Source organism: Condylostylus longicornis, unplaced genomic scaffold (genome assembly GCF_029603195.1).
Source record: "Condylostylus longicornis isolate FDR11 unplaced genomic scaffold, ASM2960319v2 ptg000055l, whole genome shotgun sequence".
NCBI classification, from domain to species: domain Eukaryota; kingdom Metazoa; phylum Arthropoda; class Insecta; order Diptera; family Dolichopodidae; genus Condylostylus; species Condylostylus longicornis.
Genome location: NW_026578024.1, coordinates 6,185,265 through 6,204,996, shown reverse-complemented (window position 1 = coordinate 6,204,996; position 19,732 = coordinate 6,185,265). Strand labels below are relative to the sequence as shown.

The 19,732-nt window shown below is 24.5% G+C and overlaps 1 protein-coding gene across 1 annotated transcript in view; it reads right to left on the bottom strand.

The window, feature by feature from the left end:
• LOC129611803 (opioid-binding protein/cell adhesion molecule homolog) overlaps positions 1 to 19,434 on the bottom strand; it is a 59,833-nt gene extending 40,399 nt beyond the window's left edge. The window contains exon 1 of the mRNA XM_055525151.1: positions 19,253 to 19,434. Within this exon, the coding sequence (XP_055381126.1) occupies positions 19,253 to 19,349 (97 nt within the window). The 5' untranslated portion in view covers positions 19,350 to 19,434. The remainder of the gene's footprint in view (positions 1 to 19,252) is intronic.
• Positions 19,435 to 19,732: the final 298 nt, after the last annotated feature.

Genomic DNA, 19,732 nt, shown 5'->3' with positions numbered 1-19,732 from the left:
TCAAATGAGCTGAAATTTTCAGTATTTTCCTAACTATTGGCAGAATTGAATAATTTTATACAGAATTCGACAAGAAAAGTTGATTGAAAGTAGATGTTCAAAAAATAAATTTAAATGAAATCAACTTTACTTTGCAAAAACAGCTACATATCTGCCAATCGCCAATTTCAAACTGAAAAAAGAAAACTGCTAATACGTAAAAGGCTTATAAATGTAGAATATTTATATCAGATTTGTGAATTTTAAAAATGTAACTAGGAGGTAGCCTCTCGCTTTATTGTTCTATAAGCGAAATTATTGTTCAAAATTTTTTTTGCTTTGGTAGAAGAGTGAATAGAATTATGACAAGTAAATTTATGAAATTCTAGAGGAAATATGTATCTAAATTTGTAAATAAATTTGCTAGATTCTATTAGACATATTTCAGTTATTGAATAAATATCGAAATATGAATATCAAGCGTCCGTACTGTTTTTTAGTGAAACATAATTTTTATTTAATTAATTAATTTAATTGGTCAGACTCATAAAATTATTAAAAAATTATTAAAGCTAAAATGGATAAAGCTATCAGAAAAACAATGTGACGGAATTTAAATTAGAGAATTCGCTGAAGAAGAAGATAAATATGGTAATGCAAAGTTTGTTTCGTTATTGTGTTTTAAAAAAATAGAATCCAACTGAAGTAATAAATGGAAAACGGCAAGCCGTCGCAAATCTCTTCAAAATATTGCGGAACAGTTAATAATGCATAAGGTAATCAAACGTATAGTATTAGCATTGAAATTATTAAAAATTTTAATCCTAGAAGTGGAATAGAAGGTATTCTGCGATACAAATTAAAATCGCAAATAGAAGTACCAAAAAAATTCATTGAGCCAGATAGGAGTGAATCTGGTGGACAAGTGACAGCTGATAGGTGACAGGTGACAGGTGACACGTGACAGGTCACAGAAGACAGGTGACAAATGACAGGTGACAGATGACAGGTGACAGGTAACAGGTGACAGGTGTCAGATGACAGGTGTCAGGTGACAGGTGACAGTTGACAGGTGACAGTTGACAGGTGACAGGTGACAAGTGACAGTTGTTCGATATAAAATGCCATTTATGGTCAAAACGTGAATTGCCTTTTTTCAGCCAGCATTCAGTTAAAATTCCGTAATACTACAGGATGCTATACTGGAAAATTTAAAATATAACTTTGTGAGAAAATTTTTAATTTTATTTATTTTTGAGCAAGACATCGTTAAGTAGAAGTAAAAACATATTAAAAAAATTGCTTACCCGGGTATGTTGAGTGTACGAAAAAAGTATATCGATTTGGATTAGATAATTATAACCTTTAACGCAAAAATTGAATAATATTAACCAACACTCTCAACATTAATAAGATACTTTCAACCAAAACAAACAATCATAATGTAAAAATTAATTGAAACGTTAATTAACCTATAAATCATTAATGCTATTATAAAACACTAACGCTTCAGAGTTTATTAACTAATTAATAATTAATTTCTTGGGATATGAAATTTCATAAAATTTTAAGTATTTAATTAATATTATATTTCAAATTAAAAATGCAAAAGTTTAACACTTCACTAATTTGTGAAGTTTATTTGTTTATAATGAATGTTTACTTTTCTTTTATACAACCTCAAGTTTACACAACTTTTATTACATAATTAATTTTAGTGTGTGACCATGTATTAAAATATTGCAAGTTAAAATTTAGAAATAACATTGCAAAAATTCTGATTCCGAAAAATAAATGAAAAAAATTTCTAGAACTCAAAATTCTATGTAATGTTAGAAATTAAAAATTAAATTGACTAAACTTGATCTTTGTGTAATTAAAAGTACACAAGATCATTCGGCCTTCCAAGATTTAGAGAAGAAATTAGAGAATTCTAAAACATTTTTTCTTCTCGCTGAACGACTAAACAAATGAAATGAAGAAGTGAGGGCTTACAAATCCAAACAACTCAGAATATTCAACACTTTGATCTTGTTATTATGCATTTTATATCAGCTATCTTTTAGTTGATAAAAATTCAATAGAGAGTTAAGACATTGTTGTGTAGGTCATAAATAAAATTTCAATAATTTTCATAAATCATTTTTTTATATAATTCACAGATTTAAAGCTCACAAAATAGACAAAAGAATATTTTCTGTACACATACATTCATCCTTTACGTACCTACATACATCTTATTATATTCATACGCACTTATGAATGTATATACAGAAACTGTCAACGTATATTTAAGTGACAAACAAAACAATTAATTAACATTTTAATTATTTTTCATTTTATGATATTTTAATTTCCTATTTCTCTGTTTTCATCAATCAATAATAAAATTTTTTGTTTTTCATCCTTACACCTGAATAATTATAAAATCAAATCATTTTCAATAAACACAAAAATCAGACAAAACAAAACTTGATATCCAAAATATTATAACCAGTTATATTAGCGTTGACATTGAATGACAAAATGACAAAAAAAAAAATAAAAAAAAAAATATTACAAAACTAAAATAAGTAAATAACATTATTAACCCTGTTATCCTTTTAATATAATAAAGGATAAACTGTTAATAATTAATCTTTAAATAATAATAAAAAAAAGTGAGTATATACAGGGAGGAAACAGGAAAGGTAGGACAAAAGAGAACAAAACAATTAATACCTGTCATATCGTAATGAATATTAATTTTATTAAAACTAATTTTATCCCCAGCCATTTGTTAAATATGAAAACAAAAAAAACAAAAAAAAAAACAAATAGAATAATGAAAAATAAATGGAAAAGAGAAAGTCAAATAGAGCTGAATGAGACAACAAATATAGGAAAAAGACAGAGACATGATTTATTAATTCATATTTTTTATTTCATTCATATTGAAAACATTGTTAAGGTTTACGAATTTTAATTCTATTTTACTTCTATTGTAGTTGTACGGCTTAAGATGGGCGTTAAGAAAATTTGGTCATATTTTTGCTTTAAGATTTAAATTCTGTGATTAAAATAGATTTACGTCTTGTACAGATATGCTATAACAAACTTTGTTCCTTCTTGAAATGCTAATTGAAAATAAATAATATAGTTTGCCTTATTTACTTACGCTAAAAACGCCCTGAAAACCTTTTATACCATAGGATCTCTCTTATTCAGTCATATGCCTGTAATTAAACAAAACAAAGCCTCTTTTCCCATAAGGTCCATTTTTTGAGCTTATAATGGCCTATTTCCTATTTATTAATTTTCAATCTGGTACTATTTAGTGTTGCCGCAGTGATACATGAAAAATGAGAGCCGATTCTACATAATACCGTTGCAAATCTAAATATTTATCTATATTACGAGCAGTACTAACTTTTATCATTTTGCAGAAAATAAATTATCGGGAAATTGACAAAAATGTACAATTTCATATCTTAGTTTCTTTAAGCATAATTTCATATTCCATTTCGTTTTAAAACCAAAAATAATCCTCTATAATCACGCAATATGCACAAACACTAACATATTTTATTGTCTCTTCCTTTCTCATTTTCATTTTTATTTTATATTAAAAGGAACAAGAAAGTGACGATGTTAAATGGAATGAAATAATATTATCCTTGAAATTGAAAAATATCTTCAATTTTTGATATTTGCTACTACACAATTCTGATGCTGTTGAAGTAGAAAGAATAGAAAATGATGCTCATATAATGGCAAAAGGAAGCATCTGTTTAAAAAAGAATAAATAAAACTTTAAAAGCGAGTAAAACTAAATTGAAGAAGAAATAAATACGATATTAGAGTAAGTGAGTGAGAGAGAGAGACGGGAAACGAAAAAAAAAATTTGATTTAGCAAAAATATTAAAGAATGTTAAAGTGGCAAAAAGATAAGGAAAATAAAAAAAAACGCAAAATGCGAAATGATTTTTCCACTTGTTTTTTTTTTTGTCTTCTGGTGACATAACAAACAAATAGAATATTTTTTGTTTAGCTTCATGTCGATTTTTCTTTACTTTTCATTTCATAAATAAAAAAATATTTAAAGAAGAAAAACAAGAAATGATTTTTCGAGAAATGAAAATAATAATTTTTAAATATTATGTTTAGAACACCTACCCAAACATACAAGTAATAAATTAAGAAAATCAGAGAATTACCCCAAATGTTATGCAATGCATGAAAATTTTTTCATAAGAAGGATTCGCAAAAAATTTCATTTTTTTTTTTGGCAAAAATTTGTATTATAAGGCGTTGCTTAGTTTTTAATTTACGAGTATTTCCCTTTTCTAAAAATTTTTAGAAATATAAGAGAAGAAAATTTAATTGGAATTGTTTTTCGACGTTTGACAACGAGGCGTTTATTATATGAGAGCCGCACGATTATTTTGGAAAAAAAACTTATTTTGAATTTATGCGCGAGAAATTCTTTAAAATTTTGAAAAACTCATTTGCATTAAAAAAAATTGCAATTTTATTTTCTATATTGCGATTAACATCACGAATTGGAATTGAATTTGATTCTGTTCTGCTAAGATTAAAAAAGATTTTTAGAATCAACACCGCGCGGTTTTACTAAATTTTTATTTAGTGTTATATTTAATTAAGTTGTGCAAAACCAAACTTAAAGCGTATGAAATATCACAATATAAGCTTGTTTTCAAACGTATGAAATTTCGTAACTAAGTTACGTGAAGCAATGAGATCCAGATTAAAATCACATTGAACATCTGAAATTTAATTTAATATTGGAAAATGGAATTTTCTTAAATATAAAATCATAACAAAATTTATTGGCCAATAACTTTTTATGGAATAGATCGTGGCGTTGTTTTGAACTTCTGAGTATGTGAATAATGTTAATGAAAGCTTGCATTTTTACATTTTAATAATAACCAAATTAAAATTTATTTACTCATGCAAATTTAAGAGTTGTTTTAATGCCGACCTAATTAGTTACAGCTAAATTTACTTAATCAAATTAAAATAATGAAAAATAATGCCTTAAGACTGATTCGTTTTTGAAGAAAATAATAGTCTCCTAAACATTTTTTGCAGCATGACGACTCAAATTCAATTATTCTCGAATAAATTTTGTTATTCTAACTTATGAAATAGTTATTTTTCATATTTATTCATTATTTTTGTTTTCGCATACATTTTTAAGCCAAACATTACCCACCGTTCTACTACCTTAAAGCCTATAAATAGGAAGAATTTTACTTACATAAGTTTTAGTTACAATTCTCTTTTTATTATTTTATTTTTATTATATTTTGAATTATGAGTATCAATTTATACTTCTTAAAGTATCTTTTCTTGTATATTTTTATTTTCTTGAACTTCTTTTATATTATTTTTTTATATTATTTATTATTGTTGCTAAAAATAATACAAAAAACTTTTATATCAGTGTTCCATGAGACATCATAAATCTTTTGTTTTGTAGTAGATTTTTATATTAAATACAAATAATAAAATGTAAATAAATAAAAAAGTAAAAGAGAGAAAAAAACTAAAATCACACCAAAAATATTTAAGTTTTTTTGCTTCCTTATTTTCTGTTCTTGAATCCCAGATATTTTTTGTTTTTGGTACAGGATGAATTTAAAGTAGAAAGTACAGAAATATTCGAGGCAGAATGGGAAATGAAAATTATTTCTATTACAATTGGAAAAATTCTTTTGTAAGAATTCATAACGAACCGAACAATAAAAAAAAGTAATAATGGTATGACCGAAAATATCATATATGTAGAGGAAATGGAAAAATGAAAATGAAAAAATCTCAGCGTTCTGTGTTGTTCCTTTATGTTTTGTGATTTAATATTTAATATAAAATTTTTCATGTATGCATACACATTTGAACAACAAATAAAATACACACATTTATATATAGTATACGATTATATCTTTATATGTAAATATGTATAGCACAATGCAATATGAGCATTTTATATACAATAATAACAAAGTGACAATAATAAAAATAATTTTGCAAAAAAATTTAATAATAAAAATCATTTGTTTTTCAATTTAAAAGATTTTGTAATATTTGCAAGAAAAAAAAAAGGATCACGTGATCAAAGAATAAATTAAGGATGCGAACTTTTTCTGTTATATGCATACTTCAATAAATTCGTTTTTTATAAAATTTGAAAATAATATTAGAAAACTGTTTATGTTTATTTGTAAATAAATTTAGTAAAATGTTTTAATTTCAGAACAGTTAAATAAAGATTATGTCTCTTTCATTTTTGTTAATCAATGAGGGAATGAAGTAGCATATAGAATAAAAATTTTTTCTATATTTTACATGTGCATTTATTTGGATTTAAATTAAGTAAATAAAAAACTTTGTAAGATTAAAAGTCAAATTAAAATTGAACAAAATAAAATTATTAAATTGTTAAAGAATTTAGAAAAATTTAAATATTTTTTCACAAGTTACAATTTCAAATTTTTCATAATAACAACTCATATATGCTACAAACCAATCAAAATTAAACACATGTATTAGTGTAATTCATACAGAGCAAGGATTCACACCAAAAATAACAGCAAACAGCAGAAGAACCCTATAATTAATTACGTTCATATAGAGAACGCTTCAACACCTATCTATCAACACAAAATCTACATTAAAAAATTCAATATTTCTCAACAAATGATCCAATACTAGAAGATTAATTTTCCTTATTACAAATGGTGATTTCATTAAACCACTGAGAAATTTAGATATTTAGCGATATGGGAAATAATTTTTGAGAAAATTATAATAATGTCAATAATAAATCAATATTTAATTTTTATTGAGGAAGTGGAGTAGTTTAGCTAGTATTGAGAAAAATCAACTGTTATTGTTATACAGTATACTTGTACTAGTAATTATTGTATAGCCTTGTACTGTTCCTTCTTAAACCATAATACATTTTGTAGGTACTTTGTTAAAAGGAATTTATGTTACATCTCTTTTTCCATCTTTAAGCATCTTAAAGTTTGTATGAAGCGCTCTTGTAACTAATTATAAGTACTAAAGCTAAAATACTGTCTAAATTAATTTTTTTGTTATGTAATATTTTTAAAATTCCTATAATTTTCTACTTATTCTAATTTATTGAAACTTCTACTTATTATGGAAATAATGTAAAATGTACTATCAAATAAAAGAGCTAAAGAAATATGAAATATAAGCCGATTTTAACAATTAAATTTCCCGATCAAATTGTTGATTAAATCCTTGTATCTGCTGCCTATGAAGCATGAGTATTAAATTAATTTTCATATCATAAAAAGAAAATTTAGGAGATTTTCATAATTTTTCATTTATTTCCTGCTCCGTTTAAGATCAATTACTGTATCCTAGAATTTAAGTGAATAAAGAAGTACAGATGACATCCTTTAAAAAAATATAAAAAAATTTTTCTACAGAACTCTTGAATATTATCACGTCGCTTTTCTCGCAAAAATTAAAAAAAAAATTTTTTTGTTATTTAAAGCACACATTAGAACATAAGAACCGAAAAATATAGGTAAAATAAGAAAAACGGTAAAGTCAAAATGAAAAATTTAAATTGTTTTTACGTTCTAATAGACATACGAAAACAAAAATTATGCTTTTAGTTACAAGGACGTGACATTCAATCTCATTTGTAACACAATGTACGAAAAAGAGAAAATGAAGAAAAAGGAACGCACATAGGTCTGCAATTACTGCCCTTTTTAGTGATAGTAGAAGAGAAAACAGGAAATTCAGGAATATTTTATCACTTTTAGGTTCTTTGTATAATTTATCAAAAGATTTTAAAGTAATTAGCGTACCAAGATTCATGGATATTTTATAACGTAGAAGGCAAAAAAAAAAAAGGAAAAAAGAATTTTGTCTTTCACCTGTATACGCGCTTTCAAATTCTTTATTAAATTTGTTTATTTCTTTTGTATGCTTTTATTTTCGTTTTCTTTTTTTTTCAATTATTTCACCTAGATCCTGCGACAATCATTTTTGTATATTATCCTAATTTGTTATAATATTATAACTACAATCCGGTATACATCCTTGAAATTAGTTTCAGAACGTGAAAAAATATAAAATTTACAGTGGTGGAAATTTAATTTCGGACGGGGACAGTTGATATTGATGTGATTCTAATATCTTTGGGGTACATAGAATGTGAGTTTGTAAAATAAATTTATTTCTTCGTTAAATTTATCCTTTTATTCTGCAATTAATAAAACTTTCAAGTAAAAACTATAGTAACAAATTAATAAGATCATCTTCTTTGCTAGTAAAGACCACTGTGTAGTCAAACATGGAAAATTTTGTATAATTTCATACTAAATTCCAATTCAAATGTTCCTTGACTGTAGGTATTTCTGTGTCAAAAAAAAAAAAAAATAGCGAAGCATGTTAAAAATAAATTTTATTAAAAAAAGAAAAATGAAAATGATTTCCTTATAAAAAAAAAATTCCAAAAATTTGTTTGTAGTAAAATCACGGAAAATTTTCTCCTATTTCAATTTGTTTTTTATTTTTTTTTTTGACCTCCCCGTCATCTTCTTATTTTTCAGTTATACCATAATGAATTTAATTAATTTCTTGTACATTTTATAATAAAATTTCATATAACGGAAATATTTTATGTTAAAAAAAAATATTTCCGAAATTATTTTCATCAGATTTTCATTTTTCTTTTATATTATTTTTGTTCATTTGTGTGAATGTATCCTTATAGGCGTTTATAAGATATGTGAACCCATGTATATTGTTAAAAGAACTTGAGTAGGAGCAATGGTATTACGGAATGTAAATTTAATGAACGTTTACTTTGTGGAATGTGAATAAATTGTAAAGTTATGTAATATGTGAACTTCAATATAAGATTGTTATATAATAATAATAAAACGAAAAAAAAATATTGTATTAAATGGCAATATTTGTTAAGAATTTTTTAAAAGTAAACCAATAATGATTATTCATAAAAATGTCAATATTTTGTATAATAATTATAATTTGACTTATATGTGCTTGTAAGTCTTCCGCTAAATTTGTTCAATTTTAAATGGAAATTGCTAATATTCTTGAACTGTAACTTCCTACATGAAGCCCAAATTAATTCCAAATGCATTGGTAAAATTTATGAGATTTTCAAAAGAACTTTACTTAAAATTTTAATATTTTTTTTCTCGAATATTTTTTCAAAAATTTTTAATAACACATAGATGGAAAAGATGAAGATTAATTTTGATTTGATATATGTTGGCTTTTACATTTTAAAGTGTATAGATTTTCTGTTCTGTCTACTATTTTGTATGTTGTTTTACTGCGTGTATAATGTCCAATTGTGTTACTGTTGTGTTATGCGTGTATAATACCCAATTGTGTTCAAACAAATTCTTACCCGTTTTGTTATAATTACACAAACGTTGAGTGATTTTTCCAAGCTGTGTTAATTGCATTGTTTTGTATGGAATGTGGGTTCAGAATTTCTATTTTCAGAATTTACTTGTAAACTCTTTTATTATCCGCGCATTAAAAACAATTTAATTCCCATATGGTACAATAAGTACAGGGATTTAAAATTTTTACTGAAAAGATTTGTTTTTCATTCACTTTTATATTGAAAATTTTTAATGATGTCAAAAAATAAAATGTTATAAATATTGTCAAAGGTAATAAAACACCTACTTAAAATCTTGTTAAAATAATGACAATAAGCCAAAGCTTATATTCAAACCCTCACTTTTAAAAATGATTTCTAAAATTAACAAACATTTCTAATATTCTAAAATTAACCATTTTTATTTTTTGCCATTTATTTAAAGGTCACTATTGTGGCATATATGCGATATAAATACAACATAAATTTTATATTGTATTAAAAATAAGTAATTTATTTTTAATATCAAAATTTCAACAAAAAAAAAAGGACGAAGTGAAAATTCGCATAGCATTTATTTTTAAATATAAAAATAATTTCCATACAATCAAAATCTTAAGTTTCATTAATTTAAAAACACGGTGGAGATTTGGAAATATGAAAATAACTTTAAAATTTTAATTTTGCAACCATAATGGAATATTTTCTCCTTAACTTTAATTTTCCGACCTACACAAAATGGAAAATTTCTTTTTATTGCTTTTCTTTTTTTTGTTTTTTAATTTGATGTATTATTTGATTGATGGACATTTGATGTGTGCGATATTAGTAAAGCAAACAACCTTGAAAATTTAAATAAATATAAAAGATCTTTGATATTTCCTACACATTACGATTATTAAAGGTATACACATGTATATATATATATAGACTTATACTTACTAAAATGTAATTTGATTCTTTATAGGAAAAATTTTTTATAAAAAAAAAAAATTATATGCCAAAAACAAAATGAGAAGAAAAATTGGAAATCTTTTTTGAAAAATTCACGTCCTTTATTTAAACTTGATTTGATCTTATACCCTGAAATTTTTTTTTTTTTATTGTTTAATTTGCCTTATAAATATTTTGAAATGCTCGCTACAAAATATCATTTAGAATTTTGAGGAAAATATTCCTACACAACATTTTTAAGATTATTAGACGTCATGAGATTCTCAATCCACACTGCCAAAATGTTAATAAAAAATTTTACATTTCAAAAATTATTTGCTTTTATAACAAGTTTCAAGTTTTATATGTATGTGTATGGTTTTCATAAACCCGATTCTAACAATATTCCGAAAAATTTTTGTAATAGTTTAAGGAGAGAGATAGAAATAACATTTCAAATGGCATGTGATATTTTTAGAAGTTCTGATCCGATAAAACTTGTATTCGCATATTACAAGAAAATTTTTACAATTTTAATATTTTCTTTGAGAATAAGATTTTCCACCATACCCAAAGAACTCCTTCATCTACACCATTTCAGCTATGTAATTTGGATTTACCTGTATTGTGTATTTCTATTTTTGACATAATTATGTTTTCCTAAAAATTATTCTACTACATTTAATTATTAAAGTTTAATTATGAATTTTGATTAAACATAAAAGGGGATTAGGAAAAAATATTCAAATTATGAAAAATGTTTGTCATCTTATGGGTATATCAACCTACCAAACGGGAAAATACAATAAATCCTTGCTACAAAAAAAAAAAAATTCTTTTATGTTGATTTTTCTATGATTTAATTGGAAACCTTTTCTAAGAAATTTCATTTTTGAAAAATAATCAACAAACTTGTATGAGGCAATATTTGTATTTTTTGTATTTTTCTTTTTTTAATTTTATTAAAACTAAATAAAAAGTTTATAATTGTTTACGATAAAATTTGTCGTTGATATTTTTTTTCACATTTAATTCAACACTGTTCGTGACATAGAAATTTTCAGTTTTTAAGACACTTAAAGTTCTTATTTCCCATTAAAGCTATTTATATAGGGGAAAAATTTAATTAATGTAACATAAGTATTTTAAAGATTAGGGATGTCATAAAAATGTCAACATAAATATTTTTAACAATATTAAAGATTTATTGTTAGTTAAAAAGTACATATTTTTGTTAGTAGTACAACATGTAAAAATATATTTGTAGAAATATAGGAACATAAGATGTACGCTTCCAAAGAGTGAAGGAATAATAATAAATCTCATTAATCACATTAAACATAATTTGAATGTTAATCCTTTTAACTAATTGAATTATACACAATAAGATAGGTCATATGATAACGCAATATTTTACATGTCGAGTTTTGAACAGGAAACATATTTCTCAGTAATAGAGCAGCACAAATTAACTATTTTGAGCGAAGAAATATCGCTTTTCTTGTCGGCCTGTTTCTCTTGGTACTAGTATATGAAAATTTAGGCTGAATGGATTTCAATGTGAAATCTAACGGGTTATTGTGGAATTTCAATTATTCACTTATAGAATAGATTCTTTTTTGATATTGCATTTGTAATTATTACTGTCTAACATAGACTACATATTTTTCTACACGTCATAGCAAAATACTATAATTTCTTCAAATTTAAAATTTTGGAATATTCAATTGCACATTATTGTTTTAAAATAAAAGTTTCCTTGTTCGTACACACAAGATTATACACATATTTACACAATAATTAAACGATGACAGCCATAAATTAAATAAATCAAATAATATTTAAAAATTCTTTCGCCCATAATTTGAATAATTTGTATAAAAACCATTCATTTTGAAAAGATTTTTGTTCCGTCATAGCCCTCAATTTAATTCACTTAATACAAAACGTCATACCAGAATAATAAATTAAAATTATTACCTGTTATTATTATTATGACTATTATGATTATTATTGTTATTATAATTTCAATTTGAGTATTTACCGTTATCTTATGATAAAATTACATTCACCATAATAATAATAATAATAGTAATAATAACAAACACAATGTCCTTAAATATTTTTATTTGTTTTCTTTTGATTTAGTATAAAACAAATTTGTGTACGCATAATTTTCTACAATATTCACCATATACACTCATATTACCTATATTACTCAACATTATTATAGGTGTATATATGCATACATGCACAAAAAATAACGGACACGATAATTATTTTGATATCGAGATTATAATACTTATTTATACTCTTATAAAAAATAATAATTATTATAACACGCTAATAAATTTCAGAAATTGAGTAGATATCTACGCAATTTTTGTATAACAATAAAATATGTATAATGTCTAGAAGTGTCTACATTATAAATTCTTATATAAATGTCAAACTATTATAAATATAATACGCATATTATAATAATGTCAAATTAATTATATTAATAATAAATTTTCTATTTATACTATAATTGAAATGAAATTATTTTTGAAATATAAAATATAACAAGTATACAGCTAATATAGTCGAATATATAGTAAGTAGTGTAAGTTACTAGCTATAACATGACGTGGAAAATTTTAATAATTAATATGGTCACGTTAATCTTACATAAATTGCCGGAAACCAAATAATTTTTCTTTACTTTCCCAAATGAAAATAATATGCCTATATACTCGTATATACTCGTAATAAATAAAAAATTGTTCGATATTAATATTATGCATATACCCATAAAGCATTTGAATTTGTTCATTTATGTAGGCAAAATTTATTAATACCACTAACAAAAAAAAGATGCTAAAAATAGTTCAAGCTATTTTCAATTCATAACATTTATTTAAAGCTCTCGTATTACATTCTGAATTTTATTCAATGGTTGAGAGGAAAGGGAAAATAAGTGATTAATTTCGTATGAGAATGAAGTAAACGATTAAATTTTTTTAAAAATTATGCTAAATTCGACCACTCCTGAGTCCCTTTGTTATTGAGTACTGACTATATCAATTTGACTGTTAAAGTGAAATGCAGTGTGAGTCTACTCATGTACTAATATTATATTTTAGATGAAGCTTATTAGATCAATAGTTGTAAAACCGGAATATAAATTCAAGAGTGTCTTTGCGGAGTTGAACCACAGAAAATTTCAAAACCATCATGCTCATTAATTTAGTCCTATCCTATGAATCATTCCAGATTTATTGTTTATTCATCCCTGTATGATAATATAGGATCACTTAATAAAATTTTCTATTTTAAACGGAAATATGTATAAGTACTTAATCAAATAGGAAATGTTGTATGGGAAGGATCTATTTTTGAGAACTGTTTAAGTTAATTAAGAATTTTAATAAAACTGATATTAAAACCTCCTGATATTTAATTTTAAGTAATATTGTTAAGATTTTTTAATAAAACTACGAAATTGCAATAAAATTAGGGCTTAATAAATTAAGTTACATTCGAAATTCCAGAATTTCTTCAAAAATTAGTGTTTCTTTCCAAGGCAATAGAATGAATTTAAAATATGTAAATCAGCATTATTGAATATACCATAATAAAATAAGTGTTATACTAGGACAACAATGTCAGCAAAACATTATCGAGACAATCGCTGAAGTTATTGTACCCACCTATGTACAAGAACAGAATTCATTGAATATTCTTTTGCTTTCATTAAAAAAGGAGAAATTAATCCATTTTTCTACAAAATTATTTTTATTTCTGTAGAATATTAAATTAAATGTAATCGTTTGTAGTTATATAAATTTATTTCTGATTTACATGTATTTAAAGGTTCTTAAAGCGACTTGAAAAATTATCTTTAATTATACATTTTTACAAGGTAAAAAATACCAAAAAAACAATAATCTATTTAGTTGAATGTTGTTACTAAAATAATACCTGCACTTGTATTATGTACGAGTATGTATACAAAAATATGCGGAAAATTTATTTTACTAAAATGTAGGTCTACATAGTACCATAATTTATTAAGTATATAAAAGTTAATTACATAGAAGTTTTTTTTTACAAAAATATTGAGCTAAAAATAAATTTCTACAAGTATTTGACAAGTTAATTACGGATTAATTTGTTAAGATTTTGTAACTGATCCCATAAGTTTAACAATGAAAGAGAATTTTTATTGTACTTGCGTGGTAATTATGGCAAATTATTATTTTATTGATAACTGTTTATCAATTATTAAAAAGGTAAAAAAAAGTTTTGAAAAAAACAAAAACATAATAAGAAAATTTTTAAAAATAGTTTTCAACTTTTTTAAAATTATTTTCTAGTAAAAAGTTCATTAAAGGGAGGGACGCCTAAACCAAATGAAATCCTAAATTCTCATAATCAATTTATTTTTTTTCTTCGAATCTTTAAAATTTAAAATTGGGTGAATTTTGTTGATTTAAAAATTATGTCCTGGTTTTTGTTGCTCCTATTACTGTTTTACTTTAAAATTGTTACAATTTTTCCAAAACAAGAAAAAAAAGAAATACAAAAAAAAAGTAAGGAGGAAAGTAAATCCATAAAAATTGTTTTAACATGCCATTTTGCTTCCGTACTGCTCTTCTCTAAATATTGTTCTTCCTTTATTTACCATAGCCATAGTCAATAAATTATGTATAGTATTGCATGTCAGTAACAGAAACGACTGTTACATATACCAATTTTATAGATGTAAATTTTAATAAATATTTTATGTTTGTATGTAGGTTAATTTTATGTTATATTGTGAAGCTCGTATACGTACGGGGAAGTGCTCCTATTTTTTTTTTTGTTACCAAGCGAAATAGATGTTTTGATATTTGCATAATTTTGCTTTCAACATTTCATATTTGCAAATATTCTGGCATTATTTTTTAAGATATACGTTTTTTATAATGAAGCATAAATTATTTATTACTACGAAGATAGGGCACATGAAATTTGATTAAACATTCTGATTCTATTTTATATACTTTGTATTCAACAATTAACATTATTACAACACCCTTACTATGTGATATTCAAATTTTTTATGAACTTAATCGGATTTTGGATTCATTTTTTGTCCAAAACAAAATATTTCGGCAAAATTTCTACAATTACGATTTCACAATAATTGACCGCATTATAGGATTAGTCTGTATATTGTTCTTCTACGGATGTAACCTACGGATGCAAAATTAAAACATGGTAGTACTCCGATTTTGTGCAAAATTAACTTGACGGGTCTTGCCAATATCGAACGATATTTAAACTAAATAAATTAATCCCTGCAGTTTTAACATGAATAATACAGTAATAAACCCCGAAATATGCAATTTTACTTATTAGTCACATACCATTATTAAAAGAAATCTTAATTATTTATTTGCCTCATTCGAATAGCCTTAATTAGTTAGAATAATCAATATTTGTCGGAGAAAAATTTATTTCGGAGGAGAGTCGTATGTGATTACAATATTCAAAGAAATAAAAGGTAACAACGACTTTGAATGGTTCTTAATACAATATTATCTTCGAATTCTGCAAAATTATAGAGAATAATATTTTCGCAGTTTAATAGAAATAATCAAAAAACTTATTCACTTCTCAAACCCTTAATCATTTATTAACTTCTTGAGAAATGCAAAGAATTTTTATTGCATATAAGGACAAGACACTCATTTTTCTAACTAATTGAAAAAGTAAAATCGCCTTCTTTAATAAAATAATATTTTCTTCTTCTAATTCCAATTTCCGCACACTTCACTATTAAATAAATGATTCGTTTACTGGAAAATCAAAAAAATTTTAACTAAAGTAAGATGAATGTAAAAAGAAATCATATACTTTTCTGCTATAATATTCTTGCATATACACAAACAATGTTCTAGCAAAAACATGGATTCATATAACAAAGAGCACATAACATGTAGGAGCTTATAAAATCAAAATATCAAAAAAAAAACCGTACAAGTAGAAAAATAACAAAGAATAATGCAAAATGACCAACAGATTTTCCTGTTTGCCACTTTTCATTATGTTTGGTATCGTTCATGTTTTTTTCATTTTTATAAGGGTCTTGTTTACTTTGAAATTGCTTTTTTTTTGGCAGAAATAAAAATCACAACCAATAAAAGCAAGTTTTTTCTTACCCCAGTTTTTTATTGTTATTATTTTCTGTTGCTGGGAATATTTAAAATTTATTCAACTTTTATTTTTCCTTTTGTTTTCGGTATCGTATAGGTATCGTTATACAATCCAGTATTTCGAATAAGGAAATATGCAAAATAATTAGGGATGACGTGCAAAAATAAAATGCAATTTCCAATTTTTTGTTTTTTTTTTTGTGAACAACGTTTTTTCTGTTACTTGCAAGTTTTATTTTTTTTTATTCATTTAATAAAAATTTTAAATTGAATACAAGCATATCGTGCGAAATGAATCCAATTTAAATCCGTTCTAGTGCCCTAATTAATTGAACTTCATACTCAAATAATAATGTGTTGAATATTTTTGAAGTTGCAGATATTTTTTTTTTCATTAAAAAACGAGTGTTATGCAATATTATGCATGTAAATATTAATTATGTAGAAAAAATTTTAAAAAATTCACAATAATTTGTTTTGATTTAAAATAATGGTTAAATTTCTCTTAAGAAGTTCTTTTAATTATATTCAATTATATTTCATTATTAAGCTCAATAATGGGAGGAGTTGCAAACTATGATCGCACAAAATTAACATAATTGAAACAAGTCATAAGTTTTACTCATAAATTATCGCACTGCTACCCTTCCGAAATAATGTGTTTCAAAAGTGATGTGTGCCTTACGAGTAATAATGCAATCAGTGTTGATTTTTCACTCCTCACCTTCTCTCTTATAAAGGAGCTCTGGAGACCGCTATAATCTTTCGTATTTGACTCTACTGATATTATGTACATACATATATGATGTATATGAGGCATAAAAGGTTATAGCTCAAAGAATTGTTTATGTAAATTTTTTTTTTAATTTTATTGCAGGTATACTCTCTGAGTGAAATTACAAGTAATAAAATATTGTAATATTGGATGCAGTCGACTTTTTATTAATTCACGTATATTTCATTTTCCTAGTGAATTTTTAACAAAAATCAGTTTACGTTGCATAATTTTATTACAAGCTTCTTCTTATATTACACTACCCACTCATTAATTAATATTTTAAATTTTTTCAAAAATTGCATGCATAGATATTCTGTCATTGCAAGATCCATAGATATATGCAACAAATGCTATAGAAATTTAAAATGATAAAAATTTCTTTGAAATTTACATATATGTAGTCATGTAAATAAAAATCATTTAAATACAAACCATATGCATTAACACCAATAAATTCTTTATATAAATAATTATGATGAATAGCGGAATGAGTGTAGGTACCGGACGTTTTATATAATATACGTATACATACATACATATTCATGTTATTCTTTAAGTAGACTTTTTAAACCAAAACAGATTCTATACCAAAAATAAAATTGTCTACATTATTTTTTTTCATTTAAATTCAAGCGCCATCTAGCCATATAATTTATTTGTATAAAATAATGTTCATTCATAAATATTGTTTTTTTCTTTCTCCTTTTATATAATAAATATGCAACTTACACATACTCTTGATAAAATTATTTTCTCTCTTTCTCTCTTTGTAACAATTTCCATTGTTATTCAATAACCGATTTGACCTACATTTTTGTATAACAAAATACTATACTACTGTGTAGTGCCCCTTGTAGTGGAATAGAAAATTAAATAAAATATACCAGAAAAAATTGTTTTTTGTAAAAATTGTTATAATTTTGTATTGGTATCTTGCTGGAAGTTTAAGTTTTTCTTCCGAAACAACTGCTACATAATAAATATTATACAAAAACCAAAATTTAGTATAATTATTATCCTTTATTTCATCGAAAAAATGGAATATTTTTGGATAATTTATGGTTGAACTGTGGCTTTCTCTATTATTTTTTTCTTCTTTTTATTATGGTTTTCTTGTTTTCATATAATAAATTTGCAAATTTAATTTTTCTACTCCTTTTCCCTACATACAAATATTTTTACATTTTAGTGTATGAGGCTAAAAGAGTAAATTGCAATGGATGATAATTATAATTTCGCCATTTTTTTTTTTTAGAATTAATGCAGTTGTGGCGAAATGATCAAATAAAATTATTACATTTGAATTTTGTTCTATTTAATGATTATGAATAAGTTTAAAATGACCATGGTGACTAATTCAATTTGTGGAATGTTGAAAAATTTTATATTTAATTTATCGAATGAAATTTAATTTCAATTAAATTTTCCAAATTCTTTTTTACAGCGTTTGTTTTTTAATTTTATTGTTATTAAGACTTGGTGGAAGTATTCTAGAAATAATCAAACAAAATATAACAAAGTTGTTTATAGAAGGGAGGGTTTAAAAATTAATAATTTTCCACTGATTTTGTTTAATGAGAATTGAAAAACACTAAATTTTCTTGTTAAACTACATCCAAATCTTTCACCAAATCTATTGTGAAATCTAACCAAAACAGTGAATAATATCCCTGTATAATATCTGGAAATGTTTTCTAAGTTTTGATTCCTCTGGTTGAGAGTTGTGTAATTTTATTACGTCCTGTAACTGCAAGTACTTGCGACAATTGAAATAAAATTATACAATTTCCAAACAAAAATATGCCTACAAAATCTGTTTAATAACTTTGGCAATAATTTAGCTGTAATTTTGAGATTATTGATTTGTGATAGCAAAAATATTAATTTAAATAAAATATATTTCAAATGTAATTCAACAAAATTAATATATATGTAAATAACGAAAGTCTTAAGACATTTTAAACTCACCTAAATTTTCAACTTGACATGGCAGTGTTAAAGTTTCACCAACAATTGCTCGATATGTATGACCGCGTGATAAAAATCGTGGTGTTGGTGTTGGCATTATTATTTGTTGTTGTGGTTTTAATCCAGTTGATGATAATGCTGATGAACTACTGCTACTGCTTGTACTACCCGTTCCTAGACCTATAATAGAATATTTAATTAAAATATTAGAATTCATATATAATTGCAAATTATTATTTACAATAAAATTAATTAATTGAATTTACAATAAAATTGTGTAATTATCATCGAATCTATTAAATTTTGCTATAAGCCAAATGGAAAGCCATAATTTCTAGTACTAGTTGACTAAATAATTGAAAATAATTTAGAAATTTTCTAAGTAATTCCGTAAAATTTTTTATTTGCGGTCCAAATTGGCGACTTCAGTTATACAAATGTATGGATTTGACAGGTTTGATAGGTAATATACGAGTACTT